At 38.0% G+C, this 20,432-nt stretch overlaps 1 protein-coding gene across 4 annotated transcripts; it reads right to left on the bottom strand.

Moving 5' to 3' along the window:
- Positions 1 to 53: 53 nt before the first annotated feature.
- Positions 54 to 18,900, bottom strand: tsc1a (TSC complex subunit 1a). Of its 4 annotated transcripts, none has more exons than XM_048187680.1 (22): positions 18,761 to 18,900; positions 16,640 to 16,837; positions 16,335 to 16,438; positions 16,053 to 16,205; positions 14,489 to 14,633; positions 14,215 to 14,366; positions 14,025 to 14,098; positions 13,786 to 13,946; positions 11,538 to 11,650; positions 10,385 to 10,547; positions 10,184 to 10,296; positions 10,019 to 10,076; positions 9,847 to 9,930; positions 9,260 to 9,743; positions 9,111 to 9,181; positions 6,480 to 6,652; positions 6,035 to 6,217; positions 5,760 to 5,870; positions 5,486 to 5,608; positions 5,037 to 5,224; positions 2,497 to 2,661; positions 54 to 2,332 (listed from the first exon to the last, which is right to left on the bottom strand). In XM_048187680.1, exons 2-22 carry the CDS (start codon positions 16,746 to 16,748, stop codon positions 1,837 to 1,839), a joined length of 3,423 nt encoding a protein of 1,140 aa, XP_048043637.1. In that variant the 5' UTR covers positions 16,749 to 16,837; positions 18,761 to 18,900; the 3' UTR covers positions 54 to 1,836. The 4 variants fall into 4 exon arrangements, with proteins under 4 accessions (XP_048043637.1, XP_048043636.1, XP_048043640.1 ...); XM_048187679.1 differs by lacking the exon at positions 18,761 to 18,900 and adding an exon at positions 18,596 to 18,727; XM_048187683.1 differs by lacking the exon at positions 18,761 to 18,900 and adding an exon at positions 18,596 to 18,727 and having other exon boundaries at positions 9,138 to 9,181.
- Positions 18,901 to 20,432: the final 1,532 nt, after the last annotated feature.

The raw sequence follows: 20,432 nt of genomic DNA, 5'->3' as shown, positions 1-20,432 counted from the left end.
ACAAAGTATTATACACAATTACTATTTTAAAATAGATGACTATGACAAAAATATGCAAAACATATATATTTTATTTTTTGTTGATCATAGCAAGTGAGGAACACAAATCTGTTTTCTCAAATTCAAAATAGAGTCCCTGGTTACCCATTACACCAATCACCGTCTGATTGTACCATAGTTCAGATAACTTTTGACAAACGACTTCAGGTGACGGACAGGTTTCCTACTTTTTCAGTAAGGCATTTTGTGAAACAACAAAATGTTTGAGAGGGCTTTTGGTATAAAAACAGAACGTAAAGTCAGAGTGACGGAAACAAAGCACAAGCTGTAAGATCACACTCATGGCAAACCATGATAACAGTTTGAACAAAGAAAAACAGCAGTGATTTTCCATAGATTTCAATTCTCACTGTAAACTCTCTGAGCCATTTCCCCAGCTGGCAGACCAAAGCCAGCATTTTATTTTATTTTATTTTATACGAAACAGCACTTCACATATTCCTATTATATCTCGCACTGAAAACAAAGCCCAGGGGCAAGTTTTTTTTTTTAGAAAGAGACAAGTATATTGCTCTTCTAGGGTTCAGCAATCTTAAGAGGGCCTGAATTAAAAAAGAAGTGCTTTTACTTCAGCCAGCTGCAGCCCATTATATGAAGGCTTTTTGTTGCAGATGGGGTCTGACCTGCGTAAAACAGAAATGAAAAAAAAAAAAAATAATAATAAAGGCATATAAGCCTTCTGGCTTACAGCAAGCAGCTTCCTTTCAAAGTTTAGTGTGTCGAAGTATTGCAGTGGCCGTGTTCTGTACGCTATTAACACAAGAACATTCACCCATCTGACACATCTTAGACCACAAAGATATTTTCATTTCTCAATAGGTCTCGACTGTACAAATGCACCTACAGCAGCCTGGCCTGTGTTCTATAAGGCTCTGACGGTCCTGCAAAGCAGCAATCTAAATCTGTTTATTTTTCCCATCATCACTCATACCTTCGAGCTGGCATGAAGTGTTAGCTAAGAAGTATTGCACTGGTGACTGGGCGCTACAATCCCAGTGGAGAACATTAATGCATAAAAATAAAATCTATTACTAGAAATACAACACAAGACTTGCTTATTCTCTATAGGCGAAGCACACAAAGCACTGCTATGGCATATACACGGCTTGCCTCAGCAATGAAATGCGATTTCTTATTCTACTTCACCTACGCCACATAGCTTTTTAGTTTTTCACATTTTTATCAGACTGATTGTTTGTTTTGTCAGAGGCATGATCTATTTACAGTGCTCTGTTTGCAGTGATCACACTCTGTATTGTGCAATTTCTGAGTCACATCAGCGGAAATTAACAATGCTCATCTCGCAGTGACTAAAAGGGGCATTTTGCGTGGATCAATCTAGGAGTATTGGAAACCGAACAGTACTATTACAAGAGCAAATACAGTGATTAAGTCAATACATTTGCTGGAAAATACAGTACAGAGGCCCAAATAACATCCAGCCACCATGCAATATAATCACCACGGTCGCTTACTGAATGCCAATTATAAAAACAAAACAAAAATATACTGAATTACAATGAATTCATATTAGACAGGAGATTAATGAACCTTTTTGTTTGAAGACAAGATGTTCTCTTGCCATGTGGTGACTACATGGCAACTGCCAAGCGACAATTTTTTTTTTTTTTTTTTTTGGCTATTTCATAGTACAAGAGCTTTTAAAATGAACTAAAACATTGCAAACCACTCTAACAAAAAGAGCGTTGCGTTCTAATACTGGGTTCAAAATTATCCTCTTCTAACTGCGGACAATCATGTCAGCAGTATATACAATCAATGCTCATGGAGGGTCTCGTTGTAGTCCATGATCCGCAGATCCTGCTGCCTCCGCCGCTGAATATTATACGCCCGAGGTCTGTCCATGGGCTGCAGGTCAGCCTGCTCAGTAGCCCCTTCAAGCTCCATGCTCTCTTTGGGATCTGTGATTGGCTGAACCTTAAAATCCTTGGAAAGGCAGGTGAAGGCAGACGGCTCGCCCTCATAGTGGCTCTCGCTCTTATTGCGAAACATTTCTCTGGCTCTCTTACCCAAAAAGCTTCCAGTACTGGGGTAAGAGCCAACTGCCAGTGGGGAGTCACAGGGGAGGGCAGGAAATGAATGGGTAAGGGCGGAAAGATCTTCTTCCTGGCTGCCATTAATGAATGTTGTGGGTGTTTGTGGAGACCCAGCAGATATTTCACCATTGACACACATGTGCGTGCATTCCTCTCTTTTCATTGGGTTGGCTGATGGAGATGGAGCAGATGGGCCTGTACTGTTGCCATTTGGCCTGAAACACAAATAGAAATATAATTCTTTAATAAAATTCAGCAAACCAACATCTTACTTTTTATGTCCTGAAAAGTCTAAAATACATTACAAAACACACTGTTTGCATTTGTAAATCAGTATGTGGAGGAGAACATCTGTGCATGACAAGAATATGGAACTCACCTCTGGTTGGTGGGACTGCTGGGCTCAGAAGTGGGCTCTGCTGGTGCATTAGTGTTCAGGTTCTTGAGCTCTATCTGGCTATAGAGTTCAAGCAGCTCAGATTGTAATGCCTTAGTGATGTGCTTCTGGGCCAAATACCGGTTTTCTGAAGCCTGCAGCTGTTCCCTACATGAAAAAACAATGCAGACAAGGATTAAATTAGCAAATCTTACAGTAAGAATTGGTTGAAGAGATAGAGATGAACAGTAGAGCTGGGACAGTACATCGATTCTTGATTTACGATACAATGATTCTGATATTTTCAGAATGCATCACGATTCTCTCTCGAATCGATTCTGAGCTTACTTTTTAACAGCAGATGGCACTCTAGGCTAGTTTTTAACCACACACTCAAATGCTCACGAAGAAGATTGCTGGAGTGCGCTCCTGCAGAGTCATGTAAGTGGTTAAATATACTTGCACATCGTCTCAGAATGCTTTTATAACGAGATTAATGTAAACACAGTCCACTGCGAACACCCTTGTAATTTGCTTCAACCTTCTCAAACTTTATGAATGAAGTAGTTTTAACGTAGTGTCATCTGGTGTTAAAAACCAAGTTCATAATTGATTCGAGAGAGAATCGCAATACATTTGGAAAATATCAAAATCGATCCAGAATCGTTGTATCAAGAAATTATGTATTGCCCCAGTCCTAATGAATAGAACCTGATGATCCATATTCTACAGATCACTAGTTTATAAGACCTATCATAAATTCATCATTAGCAAACATTAGAGGGGGTTCATGAGCTGATGAAATTTAAATCATAAAAAAAAAAATACAAATCAATATAAAACACTGACTAAAAATAAATAAATTTTATTTTCCTACATGTTAGTGAACATGTGAATGTGTTAAATTATTGAAATAAGAAAATATTTTAGATCAAAGTGGTTTGGCTGATAAAAAGTTTGGGAACCCCTGAGTACGGTGTACATTTTAGGACTTCCTCACATTTCAGTCATACAACGAAAAGGCGTCATGCCTCAGACTAAAAGGCTTCAATCATCGGACAAAACGGCATCGCGCCTCAGACTGAAAGGTTTCAGGTCTCAGGAAAAACAACATAAAGTGTCAGGTCTCGTACAATTAGGCATCGAACGAATCAGCCTCTGACCAAAAGGCATCGGATGAAACAGACTCAGACAAAAAGGCATCAGGTTTTTTTTTTGTTTTCCTATTGGCTTTTATCCCATTATAATGCAGTCCTTCAGTTGTCTTTTTCTTTCTCCCTTTTTTATATATTTAACTGTTACTATTCCCAAATTGACGTAAGGTGTGTGTGCAAGCTTTAATTAAATAAATTACACCGGTTAGGTTCTATGCAGAAAAGAACATGCCGATTTTCACATTGGTCTGCAGAAAAACAGCAACGGGCTGAATGAAAATGTAAAATGTGACTCTTCCATCCAGATAGTGGTATTCTGTTTTTATTGTTACTTTATTTTTTATGCATTCCATTTTTATTCTTATGTATTTGTTTCCTTTTTATGTAAAACACTTTGAATTACCATTGTGTATGAAATGTGCTTAATAAATAAAACTGCCTTGCCTAATCGACTCTCTGACAGTAGGTACTGGAACAGCAGAAATAAAGCCGTTTCCTTGGTAACCTCTGTACACAAAGCAGCTGTGCTTATAACAACGCAGTCAAATAGCTGGAAAGATTTTTCACCTCTCATAAAAATTAACCATGGGTTTTACAACAAATAAAACAAAAAACCTGGTTATTGTAGTTAACCATGGCAACCACAAATTAACCATGGTTTTCCTACAATATAGTTTATGGTATTTGTAGTAAAATTACTGTTATAAATTATTGGTATAGTAGTCTATCAATACGACAAAAAAAATCATAGTTAACACACTTTTAACCATGGTCAAATAGTTTGCAATGCAGGCTAGTTGCAATGTGTTATTTAGCTAACTTTTTATACATGCAAAAAAACTAGTGAATAATACAAATTCACAAAATAATCACAGTGGGATATGTTTTATACAACTTAGTGTAACATTTAACAGAAAACTGCGTGCACGTGACGTCACATTGAGGCGGGGCAATTCGTTTCTAAGTTTGTTTCGTCTGATGCCTTTATGTCTGATGCCTTTTAGTCCAATGCCTTTTATCTGAGTCTGTTTCATCCGATGCCTTTTGGTCTGAGGCTGTTTCGTTCGATGCCTAATTGTACGAGACCTGACACCTGACGTTGTTTTTCCTGAGACCTGAAGCCTTTCAGTCTGAGGCGCGATGCCGTTTTGTCCGACGACTTAAGCCTTTTAGTCTGAGGCATGACGCCTTTTCATTGTATGACTGAAATGTGAGGAAGTCCTAAAATGTACACCGTACCTGTGATAATATAATACACTATATTATTATATAATAAAATATGTTTGGGCATAGAAATAAGATTCAGATTCCAACTGTGATTAGAATTTTGAGCGAAAAGAAATTAAATACTTTTTCAACAGGACTACGAAAGTAGAGGTAACCACATACATGGCTTGGCTTTTGACGTTTTCCAGCAGTTTCTTTTGCTCTCGGATGACTTGCTCTTTCTTGGTGAGTTGGTTCTCCAGGTCTGTGATGCGCTGTTGGGCGGCCTCAAGTCTTTGACTCTGCTGGAGAGAGCTCTGCCTCAAACGCTCAACCTCACGCAGTGAAGATGCCTGCAGCATATTCAGCTCCTAACAGTCAAAAAAAAAAAAAAAAATCAAGTCTGAGTTGAACTGAACAGACCAAAGTCATTTTCAAGTTCATTGGTTTAAAGCTCTTATGATTGGGTGCTAATGTATTGATATCAATACAATTGATCACACTAGCCACTATTTCATGGATTGCTGAATAGCTTGCTGGATAAAAAAATAGTCACATCTGGCAAACTAGAGATTTGCTGGATTTAAGCAATGATGTGATTTAAGTCATCAATAGTTAATAATTATGAATACCTTGCTAGCCTCAGGCCCCAAGCGGTCGATTTCCTCGGCAAATAACTTGTTGGCTTCACCCAAAAGCAGCAGCTGCTTGTTCAGGAAAGCCATCTGCTGCTCCATGTTTTCACTATTGTTCAGCTGAGGTTGGATAAATCAGGAACACAAATCAAAATCAAACCATCAATAACTAGGGGCAACATCTAAAATTTGCTTTTAAAAACTTAAATATTCTTGCACTGTAATAGATAGTGTTTTTATATCCAGTATTTTTGTCACAAACATGTCTAACCTTGATGGACAGCTGGCTGAGCATGTGTCCCATATTACACACTTTGTTATTGGCTTTCTGCAGCTCTGCCTCCATTTCTCCAACCTTCTTCTGATTCTCCTGCAAATCACTCTGTGAATGATGCCACATAAAACAATTGGCTTTTAACAAAGATGTCACGCACTCTCTTCTACATTCCAGCAAGAAATTGACAAACATGGGCAATTTTTGTTGCTGTTTTGTGAGTGAATAAGAGTAACCATATATTTATTCATGTCCTATAGCCTTATGATAACCTTTAGCTCCTGCATCTTTGAGTAGTAGTCATTCCGCTCCTTCTGTAGCTGCTGGATTTGAGTCTGCAATTGGCTCACAAGAGCCTCTCTGTCTTCCTGTACCCGTCTGGAGCGCCGCTGCTCCTCCTGCAGGCTTACCTGCACAGTCTTGATCTCAATTTCCTGAAGTTTGAGTTGAGTTTTCTGCAACGCACACACACATACACACTCAAAACCACACCACTGGAAAATCACTGATATTTGCTCTCATTGTAATGTCACCAATTATGCTAAGACCTGAACACTTCTGCATTGATTATAGACAGTTACAGTTACAGAATTTTTCAGAATAAATTTGGTAAAATGTGATAAATGGTGCTACTTTTTGCACCATTTATTTAATAAGTATGCAAAGAATGTCAAATTTTGCACAGGCCTGGGCAGTCTTTCCAGTTTTATTTATTACCATGGAGTTGTTTTGCTCTTCCAGAGCAGTAGTGTTAACGATACGGCCAAACAGACGGCGGTTACGAAGTGCGTGTTGCTCTCTCTTATGTCTCTCATACAGCAGTTGGTTATGTAGCAATAGCAGCTGACTGCGCAACATCCCCAGCTCATCTGATGCTGCAGACACAGGACCTGTAAAAATAAATTGCAGTCAATTCAAAAGTAACAGCAGTAGTGCAGTAGTTCAAATGTAAAAAAAACTAATAATAATAAAAAATAAAAAAATAAAAATAGCATTAGGGCTGCACGATATTGAAAAACTGACATTGGTTTTCTGTTATAACTTTTTGATTGATCTGCAGTATATACGGAGCCCCTAAAGGGACCTTTGCAAAAATAAAAAAATGACAGAGTTTCGCGCACGGCCTTATGTCTGCTTTAAAGCATTCTCTGTGATGGCCAGGATATGAATAGCTGTGTGCATTGTTCTTTTTGCCAAGTTAAAAAAATAAATAAGGCTGATACAGTAAAAAGTGCTCAAAATGTGGCTTTCGTTAGGGAAGTGCGTCATTTTTCCAGGACTTATGTCCATTTGAACTTATTTAACTCTGTGGCATCCAAGAATCGCGCTGAGAAATGGGTTCAGTGTGCATTGTCATAATGCCACGTTTAATGGTTAATGAAAAAACACTGGTACAGTAAAATGATGAAACTTTGTATTTTGTTAGGGCAGTAGGCCATATTTATATTTTCCCATGTAAAAATACTGGAACTGTAAAATGTAGGAGTACTAAAATTTCATATTTCACAAGATCAAATGGCCCTTTATTAAACCACTTTGTTGGATTTAACGCATCCTTACAGGCGACAGAGAAATCCTTATTTTCTTCATTCAATTCTAACTTATGTGCTTATTACGAGCAGAGCCATAAAGGAAGGCACATGTTTAATTAAAACGAATAATTAGCTGGATTCATTCTAGACGATCTGGTCTAAGAAAGCCAGATTTTGAGCAAATACAGCTGTATTAGTTCATGTGCATCCACTCTCATATTCTCATTCATTTTCATGATCTTTATTAGTTCATGTGCATCCATACTCTGGCTTTCTTCATAGGCAGTGACGCACAAATGAAATAGGTTATAGTATACACAAACCGGAAATTGTAATGCATGCGCACGACATAAGTTTCTCGTGCGCACATGAAAGTTTCCCGTGCGCACGCGAAACTCTGTCATTTTTTTATTTTTGCAAAGGTCCCTTTAGGGGCTCCGTAAGTATATCTATCACATTTTTTATTTTAATCTAATCACACAGCTTTACTTAGAATCTACTGGAATTCAGATTATAGCTGATCAGGACCACCACAAAGCTGTTTCTGAGGATTTGATAGTGAACTACATATTGCTCAGCATAAATGAGTACATCCCCTTTGAAGAGTAACATTTTAAACAATATCTCAATGAACAAAAACAATTTCCAAAATGTTGACAAGACTAAGTTTAATATAACAAATGTTTAACTTATAACTTGAAAGTAAGGTTAATAATATAATTTAGATTACACATTTTTTAGTTTTACTCAAATTAGGGAGATGCAAAAATGAGTACACCCCACAACAAAAACTACTACATCTAGTACTTTGTATGGCCGCCATGATTTTTAATGACAGCACCAAGTCTTCTAGGCATGGAATGAACAAGTTGGCAACATCTATCTTTTTCCATTCTTCAAGAATGACCTCTTTTAGAGACTGGATGCTGGATGCTGGAGTGATGCTCAACTTGTCTCTTCAGAATTCCCCAGAGGTGTTCGATTGGGTTCAGATCAGGAGACATACTTGGCCACTGAATCACTTTCACCCTGTTCTTCTTCTGAAATGCGTTTGGGATCATTGTCATGTTGGAAATGTGAACGACGACCAAGGACACGGAGTAATGGTAGCATCTTCTCTTTCAGTATAGAGCAGTACATCTGTGAATTCATGATGCCATCAATGAAATGCAGCTCCCCGACACCAGCAGCATTCATGCAGCCACACATAAGGACACTGCCACCACCATGTTTCACTGTAGGCACCATGCATTTTTCTTTGTATTCCTCACCTTTGCAACGCCATTCAGTTTTGAAGCCATCAGTTCCAAAAACATTTATCTTGGTCTCATCACTCCAGAGTATAGAGTCCCAGTAGTCTTCATCTTTGTCAGCATGGGCCCTGGCAAACTCTAGGCAGGCTTTTTTGTGCCTGGGCTTTAGGAGAGGCTTCTTTGGTGGACGGCACCCATGCATGCCATTTCTCTGTAGTGTACGCCATGTTGTGTCATGGGAAATAATCACCCCAGTTTGACTTTGACCTTACTTACATGTTATAAGTTAAACAGATGTTATATAAAACTTAGTCTTGTCAACATTTTGGAAATTGTTTTTGTGTTCATTAAGATATTGTTTAAAATGTTACTTTTCAAAGGGGGTGTACTTATTTACACTGAGCGCTGTATAAGACAGTAGAACAATCTTACAGAAAAAAATGTATTTAAAGGAAAGTGGCAGGAAAATGGAAACAAACACAGGACAGGTTGTAGGAGAAAAGCTGGAGGACACAATCATCTTGAGCACGGAGAGCCTATAAATTAGTAAAATTACTAAATACCTTTTCCTTTATTGCTATGCTGTTTACCTCCAGAGTGTTGGTCTGCTGACTGACTTTGAGAGGACAGAGTTCTGTAAGAGAGCAAACGGACATCGTTCCAACACATTTTCTCTAATATACTTTTAGAAGTCAGAAGAATAGAAGCATACCTCTTCAGCACTTTCTCATGAGTGTCATGACCCTGCTGAATAACACGGTCCAACACCTCCAGAGGGGAGGTGGCAGAAAGATCCTCCCCCTCCAGCTCCTCTCTGTCCTCCTTTTCTCCTCCAGCCCTTTGAAAGGCCTCTGCGGTCTTCCTCTCCAAAAACAGAGATGCTACCTTAGGCAAGGCAAGGTCAAAGAGTGGCTCATAAGGCATGGACTCCTTCGTCAGATCAGACAGAGAAAATTTACTGCTCTTCCCATTCTCGATGGGGGTGAAAGCAGGCCAGAGGGACCAGGGAGGTTGCTGTTCTCCTCCTTTGGTAGTGCATTCAACCCTGTCTGGTGTGGACACTAAATTCTGCTCATGGCTGGGGTGAGATGAGAGAAGGGTGTCCAAGGAGCCGGAAAATGAGCAATCTATGCCTGGCCTCATTCCGAAGTCCAATCTCGTTTGTGTGAGACTCAAAATCTCCTCGTTGATGGTATCTAGAAAGAAAATGTAAGAGATGTTGGTGAAAAAGGAAGGGATGGTTGAAAACACTTGAAAAGCTGAGGCACGCATTGTTCTGCATGATATCACCACTCTCACCATCCTCTCTTTCCCCATCTGCCCTTTTGACAATGTCAGAGAGCTGTGCCAATGGCACTGGAGTCTTGGCATCAACTACACCTCCTAAAAGTAGCAAAAGCAAAGCATATTAATCAGTGTGTCACTTACTTAAATGAAATGAGAATGTATAAATCTCAGCGAATATTCTCACCATTGTTATTACTACTTCTGGGTGTGACTTTTTTCAGTTCTTTGCACGTCTGAATCACCTGAGCAGTTTTAGACAGAAAAGCATTTTCATGAAAACATGCACATGGAACATTTCTCTGAATGAGTTTAATAAATAACAAGGCAAATGCTTTATACGTCAATGTACCTTAGCCTGAGTACTGCTGGTATTTTGGGCAGGCTGCCCCATGTCCTCTGAAAGTGATGTGAGAGGAGATGACCCTGAAGGCGTGGAGGGAGATAGGGTCCATTTTCCATCCCCTGTAACAAAAATAACCCCTGAAGCCATCCGAGGCGCCAAACAAACAGAACCATTCTGCTTTAATAGATCAGAATGCATTTGGCTGACCTGGAGTGCTGGGGATCCGTCCTGAGAGGTGGGAGGCACTATGTAAGACGTCAGAAACTGTGGTGGGGGACATTCCTCTAGAGCTGGGAGGTGTGGTCATCCCACACATTGAGGAAGGGCTCCACATCTCCTCCTTCGTCCCTGAGGAATTCAGGTCTTCACTCTGTTGATGGATCAAATATATATTAAAGCATTAACGAATCATATAATTGCTACTCTATATTTAGAGTTTTTTTTTTTTTTTTTAACTTTCTTTTGGATTTGGATTACTATTTATTAGGGGTATCAAAATGCTCTCCTTGCAGAGTATTTACATAAAAACAGTCAGCTGTCTTAAGTGAACGGGGACAATTGAAAAAGAAGTAGTCAACGCTAATAGCCTCTTGGGCAGCGCGCCGACATATAGTGCAGTTGTGCTTCGGGGGTCACGAGTTCGAGTCCCGGCTCGTGGACCTTTCCTGGTCCTGTCCCCCTCTCTCTCTCCAACTTTGCTTCCTGTCAACTTACTGTCCTGTCATAATAAAGGCAAAAATGCCAAAACATAAATCTAAAAAAAAGAATATATATCATATACAAATTATAACTGGATGTATATCAATACATCAAATCTGTGCATGAGGTCTTAAGGTGACTGTCTGTGTCCTTAATTTTAATCAAACAACAAAAGAAAAAGAGAAAAATCACTCACTGCTCTTGACTGAATAACTTTAGTAGCTTTAATAAGAATCAGCAAACAGTATATTTAATTCATACATACAGTGAAGACAATGGAGAATTTTATTTATTTTTTTTACATTTGACAATTTCTGTAGTATTTCTTACTTCTGTGAAACAGCCGCAATCTACCTGAATAACTTGCAGCACACTTCAATTTGTATCTTTTTTTTCTATTGCATGTATTTGGCATATTGCTTGTATTTACATTTTTTGTTTTTATTTTAACTGACTGTTTACTTGTCTTTAATATGCCTGAGAACTTTTACGTTTTACTGTACATTAGATAGGCTAGTATTCGGTTTAACAACTATAATACTCATATACTCAATACTCGTATATACTCATAAGGTGATATAAAATATTGCTCATATTTTCCTACCATGTACGAAATCGTTTTCTACACCATGGTAACAATTTTTTATTAGAGGATGCTTACTTGATGGTTGGGGGCCTGTGCGCTGGAACCTGAGTCTTGGGTTACAGTGAGATAAGGTAGTGACAGAGAAAGAGACTGACGAACAGCAGCCATTGGTGTGACAGATGTGATTTCTGTTAGGAAAAAAATAGGAAAGATTCAAAATCTGTATTCTCACAGGAAAAATGTGAAAATTGTATTAATTATTAAATCCACAATATACACAAATGTCAAAGCCTTTATAAAGCCAAATACATTGTAATAAATAGTTTTATTACATGAAAACTTTTAAGTTGATCTCCTTTAAAGATGAAGAATGAAGTTGTTGATAATAGAGTCTGTATTATAGTTGTTTAGTTTACGTATATTTATACACACAAATACACTGATGGTCCAAAACATTATGACCACTCACAGGTGAAGTGAAAAATGTGAATCTCCTAACAAGGTCACATGTCAAGGACTAGGTTGATTAGATGGTAAGCGAACAATTGTTTCTTGTAATTAACGTGCTGGATACAGGAGAAATGGGCAGAAATAAAGATCTAACCACTTGGACAAGGGCCAAATTGTTACGGCCATAGGAATGGGTCAAAGTATCTCTGAAACAGCAAGGCTTGTGTGTGGCTCCTGGTCAGCAGTGGTGAGAACTTATCCACATTGTCCAAGGAGGGACAAACCACAAACCAGCAACAGGGTGTTGGGCATCCAAGACTTATCGATACAACAATGGCTATCCCGTCTGGTCTGAACCAACTGAAGGTCTACTGTGGCACAATTCACAGAAAATTTTAAAAGTATATCACACCCTGCTGCGTAGCCGCAGACTGGTCAGAGTGTACATGATGATCCCAGAGAACTGTCGAAAGCTCCTTCAATAGGCATGCGAGCGTCGAAACTGGACCATGAAGCAAGTAAAGCAGGAAAAGGTAGCCTGGTTTCATCAGTCCAGTTTTCTTTTGCATCACATGGATGGCTGTGTACGTGGGGAAGTGATGGCACCAGGATGCACTGTGGATCGATAACAAGCAAGTGGAGATAGAGTGATGCTCTAGGCAACATTCCGCTGGGAAACCCTGGGTCAGGACATTTATGTGAACGTAAATTTGACACTTGCCACCTACCTAAACTTTGCAAACTAGGTAAACCACTTAATGGCAATAGTGTTCCATGCTGTAAGTGGTCTCTTTCCGCAGTATAATGCACACTGCACACATTGTTATGGGAATGGTTAGCCTTAGCCTCAGACGTCACGACCACGGACCATTGGCTGAACATCAGATGCATATGGCACACTTAACTGGAAACACTTCAGTCGTCAACCGGTTGGCTGAATTCTAAAGGATGTCCGGGAAACATTTGTGTCACGTTATTTAATGGTCCACCTGGAAACAAATGCTGCGACGCCAAACCCCCTCATGGAAGAAGAATGCCGTCGTGTTGTATTTTCAAAAGTATGTGAAGTTTGCAGCTCCACTGTTGCAGTAAACTTGCACAACGTTCTTGAATTCATCATTTATTAGATGCACGCCAGTCTGTTATTGTAGGGACGCTGATTTTACACGCTCCTAAACAAGATGTGGAACAAAACAAACTCTGATTGGTTGCGTTACATGTCAGTCAAATGTCCTCTTGGGCAGTCCTTGGCGAATGAAAGCTGCGGTAGAGTCCAGTCCTTCTGCCGTCAGTCTGAAGGTCTGGCTATGTGAGACTAGAGAATGGTTTGAGGAACATGATAAAGAGTTCATGATGTTGCCCTGGCCTCCAAAATCCCCAGATCACAATCTGATTAAACATCTTTGGGACGTGCTAGACCAAAAAGTCCAATCCACTACATCTCCACCTCGCAAGATCCTTGAGGGATCTGCTGCTAATGTCTTGGTGCTGGATAAAACAGGACACCTTCAGGGGTCTTGTAGAATCCATGGCTCAGCGGGTCTGCTCTGTTCTGACAGCACACGGTGGACCAAAAGCATATTAGGTAGATGGTCATAATATTTTGGCTCATAGGTGTTTATATTTGTTTGATAATTGTATTTTTCCCTTCTTTTTTATTAAAAAGATGGGGTGGACCTTATGATTTTTATTTTTATTTTTTTTAAATGTTGCTCTTTATTTGTGTTGAAGGCCTGTGTGCAGAAATGCCTCTTTTTTTTAATACAATTTCCAATTTTCCTTTAGTAAGATTTACAGGAAAGAACTACACACGACAGTGGTATCACTGAATTAATAACAGAAAAGTGCAATGCACATTATATGTCATTTTTACCATGAATACTGAGCTCTGAGCATGATCGGCTATGATCTACAGGACGCCGTGGTATGTGATCCGACAGAGAGGAGTATCCCTCTTCAGATGATGCCTCCTTAGAATCCAGCGAAATTTTGGCACATTCAATCACAATATCATGTGGCTCAAATCTCTTCCATCTAAACCAAAATTAACAGTGAAGTATGAACAATCACATTATGATCGAACAAAAAAGCATAATATTTCATTTTACATACCTAATTGGATCAACCTCGTAGTCTTTGGTTCCAGTGATGAGCTCAGGATGTATCCGTACATGCTCTAACATGGGCTGACATAAAAACATAAGAAAATTATAGAACGGGTTTTGGAATAGTAATAATAATTTTGCCACTTACATTAAGTGACAATTCTTAAAAATTGTGTGGCACGAGAGATAAAGCTCACCTTCACCACTTCCTCAAATGTGTCAACATTTTCTTTCATACTGTAGTGGGCACGTAAATATGATACAAAGTTACAAGGATACATCCCGTATAAACGATGAAAAAGCGAATACACGCTGGCATGTAGATGGACTGCAAACACTCCCTGAGCACCTACAGGACACATCCATAGAACCCAAGTTATGTTTCTACCATCTAAACATAGCACTTCCAAGATATGAAGCTTAAAAAAATTACAAAAGACAAATTCGTTTGCAATGTTTATGCCAAAGTACCTGGGTGACGCTGGTTCCATGCAGCAAGCCGTCCAAAGATATCAAAGTACTCGCACAGAAGTTGTTTGTTGGTTTGAGGAATCATGGGTAGTAGAGTGATTAACACCAGCACACCAGTTATTAGAACTACTACATCTGAGTCAGTCTGGAAGTAGAAATGAAAAAATGTTACCAAAACTACTACCAAATGCAACCATTACCATTGAAAAGTTTGGGCTCAGTAATATTTTTTAAAATAAATGTATAATATTATTCAGCAAAGACTCTTTAAATTGATCAAAAGTGACTGTAAAGACTATTTGTAACATTAATGTTACAAAATATTTCCATTTCAAACCAATGCTGTTCTTTTGAATTTTCTATTCATCAAAGAGCCCTTAAAAAATGTTTCATGGTTTCCACAAAAATATTAAGCAGCACAACTGTTTTCAACATTGATAGCACCAAATTAGCCTATTAGAATGATTTCTGAAGGATCATGTGACACGGAGTAATGGTTGCTAAAAATACAGCTTTATCACAAGTTACATCTTAAAATGCGTTAAATAGAAAACATTTTTACTGATAAATAAATGCAGCCTTGGTGAGCACAAGAGACTTCTTTCAAAAACTTTTAAAAATAATCTTACAGAATACAAACTTATGAACACAACGGTAGTGTATGCACACATACAGTATATATTTGTATAGAAGAGAAATTAACAATATGAAGGTGAATAAAGGACAGTTTTCATCTTTGGGTTAAATATCCCTTTAAAGGCCCACTGAAGCATCTTGGAATGCGCAGCATTATTCAATGTGTTGACGTAATTTCAACAGAAACAGGAAGACAGGGCGATATATCGAACAGCCCCGCCCCTTTTTTTAAATGGCCAATAGCGTTTTGTTTATATCACAGCTCAGCCAAAGCCGTTAAACTCAGTAAAACCTCCGTTTCCTTTTAATATCTAAACATTTATCCTCCTAATCTCCTCTATATCACTTTAAAATACAGCATTCTGTGCAGAATTCAAATGAGTCCATTACGGACTTCATTCGCGTCAATGGAAAGCATATTTACACTGTCTGAATCGTTCCCTATTCTCTATATAGTGCACTATGTGCCATTCACCATGCAGAAACTAGTAAATGTGTGAACAAATGACCAATTTCAGCCGTAGCTTCAGTGTCTGTTGATAATGTAGGAGGGGGGCGGGACTTCATATTCTAGAGAGCATTTGATTGGACAGAAGATTTGATGAGAAGCTGAAGTGCGATGTGATGTCAAGAAAATCCGTGATCCATATTAGCTGAAGTGAGAGACTAAGTTTCTCAACAATGAAATTATTTTGGAACACACCAGCTTATTCATAACATTAAGGCTAACATATTCATACTAAAAGCTTAAAAAAAAAAAAACTTACATTTTGATTTCAGTGGGACTTTAAGACATTTTCTACTGTTCTCAAATATCTCAAGTCAGAACAACCAGGACATCAGGACATTAAGACATTATAGGACATTCTCCTTGCTCAAAATCCCATTTGTAACCCCCATCACTCTTGACTGGCTTTTAGTTTGGTACCTTGAGGCATTTGAGCAAAGAAGCAAGAAGAGGGAAGCGTGCAATCTTGTGGATCCACGGTGGCTGCTTGCGAACAACATGGCCAAGGAGGGTGATGGTGGAGAGACGGCAGCTCTGCTTGCCCATGCATTCATTCATTTTATCTAGAAGATACTACAGAGAAATGAATCCAGATAAGGCAGTTATTCATCAATCACTGATATTCTGTAATCCATGATGACATCAAACACTATTCATCAATGTGTATACGGAAGAAACCTGAAGATGGTGACTTTCTCTCACCTTATCATGAGGCTCCCTGACAGAAGACAGGATGTCCAAAGCTTGAGATGAGCTCGTATCCAGGAAATAGTCAACAAGGCTATTCAGCAACATGGTCCCTTTATCTAGATCAAAATGAAAAAAAAAAAAAAAAAACATTTTAATACATAACTTAAATGTATCCATTGACACTGACAACAAATTCAGACTATATAACAAATATAAAGCAGTGAAATTCAAACAGAAGTTGGACAAGTGTAGTGATACAATTTTCTCAATTTGACCAATGCACCTGAGTAATGATGTAAACACAAAAGAAGACTAACCTGCGCTGAGAGTTTCCTGCAGCAAGTTTTTGACCTGTTCCAGCTCGTGCAGGTCAGAGGACCCCAGAAGAGGGACGAGGTCAAACGCATTTGGCTGGTCTTTGGCCATAGCTGTACAGGACAGTGGGCAGGGCTGATGCCTTTGTCACAGCATAAACCGATGCCCTGTGGTGTCAGCATGGGGTGTCTATGCATGAACTAGAAACAAAAATGGCAAAACACAATAATACTGAAGTCAGGTGATTAAGCTGACATGGGCAGATGATGAAATTCATCTTGGCGCTCCAACTGTCCAGGTTTTATGATCATAACACCGTCTCTTTCCCATTTTAGCAGTGGTGTCTGAGATTAAATTTTAGCAGTTCCAGATCTTTCATTTATGTCGACTTTGTGAAGTTTTCTGTGGTCAGTTTTTGTGGAAACATAGTCTTCAAGGAGAATATTGAGGTTTGCTAACACCTTGCTTCAGCTGTTTTGTGTTGTTTGGACACAATCCTTCTCAGTGTTTGATTTAGTTGATGAAGTCTTGCCATGCTTTATGTACACAGTAATAATCATAAAGACTGTTTTTCTTAAAACACACAAAAACTGGGAGGTTAAGATCACAGATGCTCTTGTTAAACAGGCTCTGATGATTTGCCGTTTTTGGCTGTCTGACAAGTCACCCATTTCACACATGGCTTGTACTAAACACTGCTTAAAATCACTTATACTGCACTCATATACAAACTAGAGAATATAAACAAAAAGATAATTGCAGTATTTGTTTTTTTTACTGTAGCCTACTACAAAAATTATATTAGCCCCTATTAATAATGGGTGTAGGGCTGTCAAATGATTAATTGCGATTAATTGCATACAAAATAAAGGTTTGAGTTCGCATAATATATGTGTGAGTACTGTGTGTAATTAATATGTATATATAAATACACACAAAATAATGTATATATTTAAGAGAAATATGTTATTCATGTACAAATATTTTTATTTATATATAATATTAATTATATAAAAATATAAATAAATACATATACTTGTAAATATTTCTCAAATATAAACATGAATGTGTTTGTATTTATATATACATAATAATTACATATAGTAGTAATATCAAATATATTAGGCAAACTCAAACTTTTATTTTGTATGCGATTAATCGCGACTAATCGTTTGACAGCCCTAAATGGGTGTTCACATTATTTTGTCCAATGCCTGTACATACATATGTACCATGCACACAATCTTTCAAATGTCTGGGGTTAGTACAGTTTTTTTTTTAAATCTTTTATCACATTTTTTGGACATGTGCCATGGTAATACCATTGTTTCTGTCTGTGCATATAGACATTGGTAGTCTATTCTTTAAAGTAGCACCAACTAAATACTATGGTACATGAACATGGTATTCATTTAGAACCGTGGTATAACCATCTAATACCATCCCTGAATACCAAAACAGTAGTATTTTGTGAGGGTGTAATCTCAACAACCCACTCGTCTATGATGCCCAAAAATTCTGTCTAGGTAGTCAGCTTACTAGGTGTTGAGACGCAGCCATTATAAAAAAATCAAATGTAGCCTGTCATGCTCGATTGAGACTTTCCAGCGAAGAAAGTTGAACTGCGAGTGTCCATAAAGACTGAATGCAAAATAAAGGCAATTGAACTTTTGACTTCATGAATACTTCACCTAATATTAATCTAAAGTCCTTTAACTGTTTCCCTCAGTCTCACAGTAAGCGTTAAACTCAATGAGAAAAGCAAAGCAGTTATTGTAAACGCCATGTAATGTTACTACGTGACAGCAGCGCATTCAACACTGCTATCAAGCGAGGGCTTTAACTCTGCCTCACGTCCATGACAGCTTTTGCCATCTATTTTAACTACAACCCGACTTACTCTAAGCCAAATGTGGTACATTAAACATGTACCAGGCGCCTCAAAAACAATGTATTACCGTACAGAGAGTGCGAACTTCAAACAGTCGCCATCTTGAACACCTCACGACCTTTTACACTGCTTGCGCAGATGAAAAACTTAATATCCGTGACGATCCCAGTGTAAGTGCAATCCATTGGTGAGGTTTAATGGGTTTATGTTTAATTATAGAAAGGATACTGACCGACTCTTCTGTCTCGCTGTCACAAGATCACGGCATGAGTGACAGAAAGGTGTGAAGTGCTGCTGTGCAATGAGAGCTAGCTAAGCATGTAGCGGCTTCAGCGTGACAGAAGCTCACAGCGCATGCGCGGGGATTTAAAGGACAAACATGTTTATTTGCAAGACTGCAAGCGTACTGATATAGGCCTATAACTAAAAAAAAAAAAACCTGTCAGATAGTAGTTTGCAGTTCATTATATTAAACATGACAATGAACATGTCAACACAATTACGTATATATATATATATATATATATATATATATATATATATACAAGTTGCACTGTAATATATTATAATATATTTTTATTATTATTATTATATGTATTATATTTATTATTAGTATCATTAATAATAAAAATAATAATGTTTGGGATCTTGCAATGTGCAAACTGCTACTGCTATAATAATTGATAAGTGAAAAAGCAGATTGTTGTTTCGTGTGCAACTTTAAACTAATCTTACAATGAACTGCTGTAAGGACTATTAGTTTCAGCCGGGTCTTCCCATACACTATTGTGTGCTCAGATTTTCATTCTCTGGTATTACAGAATGAAAGCATAAAAAATCTAATCCTTTACAGAAAAAATGTTGACCTCATTCAAAAAGTGTCCTCAAAAGTAAGGACACTTAAGTCAAACCAGAAAACATATAATTGTCATTGCAAAATACAGTAAAATATAAAACAAAACCAAAAAATACTAAAACAGTAAATTTAATAGAATTGATCTAATAAAGCCTTATACATGTCTTTGATTGAACCACCATACTCTTTTTTTGCTGCTGTGGCTATCTCTTTCTCCAACTATAAGTGCAAACAAACAGTCTGCTTGTCACTGAGCTCTTCTCTTAATAAAGTACGGTGTAATTCTGTAAAGAGGCATTAATTAATGAGGTTTCTAACGCACATTTGATTTATTCATTGTTTAAGGGAGAATATCAAAGAGCTGTTGGAAAAACTTACCAGAAAGGATAGCAATCAGATAACACCCTTATAGCATTTACAATGAGCACTGGAGACCCGATCCTGAGCAAAAGGCCAATGTGGACATGAGACCGACCAGGTGCAAACTCAGATAACACTCCAGCTTCATGCTGATATGCCTAAAATAATGGTGTGAGTGCTGTGAAACCAGCAGAAATCCCAACAATAGGCCTAAGCTAAATTTAATACATCTCTGCAGCTTTTTGTTTTTGATCTCACTTATTCAACATGCCCACTCACACTTCTAGATCCTCTGGCACGACGCAGTGGTCTGGATAATTATCATTAGCACTTGATAATTTAGTGTGCATACCATACATGCCTTTTAATTAATGCGTTGTCAAGAAAGAAAAAAAAATAGTTTATGACTGTTTCATTCTGTTGTAATTGTTACAAAAGGAAATAGAAAAACTATTTTAAAAAATGTAAAAAATTAAAAATAAAATGGTAAGGCGAGACACCCCAGGTGAATAGGGTAAAAAAGATAACTAATAGATATCGCTATACTACCCCGGGTGATTGATTACATTAAAAATTGCAAACATTTTTTGTATTACAAGTTTTCTAAAATGTAATGTTTAAATATGCAAATGAGGCGTTATCTAATTAAATATGCGCTAATTTGCATACATTTCTAGAACAAAAATCT

The sequence above is a fragment of the Megalobrama amblycephala genome, linkage group LG4 (genome assembly GCF_018812025.1).
Source record: "Megalobrama amblycephala isolate DHTTF-2021 linkage group LG4, ASM1881202v1, whole genome shotgun sequence".
In the NCBI taxonomy this organism is placed as follows: domain Eukaryota; kingdom Metazoa; phylum Chordata; class Actinopteri; order Cypriniformes; family Xenocyprididae; genus Megalobrama; species Megalobrama amblycephala.
Note: the sequence above shows the minus strand (reverse complement) of the source record. Positions and strands in the feature narration are given on the sequence as shown.

Coding starts and splice junctions, on each gene's coding strand:
- tsc1a (XM_048187680.1), bottom strand. CDS start 16,748: ATGGCCAAAGACCAGCCAAATGCGTTTGACCTCGTCCCTCTTCTGGGG. Junction 10,297..10,384: donor ACGGATCCCCAGCACTCCAG/GTCAGCCAAATG, acceptor TTTTTGTTACAG/GGGATGGAAAATGGACCCTA. Junction 10,077..10,183: donor CCAGCAGTACTCAGGCTAAG/GTACATTGACGT, acceptor AAAACTGCTCAG/GTGATTCAGACGTGCAAAGA.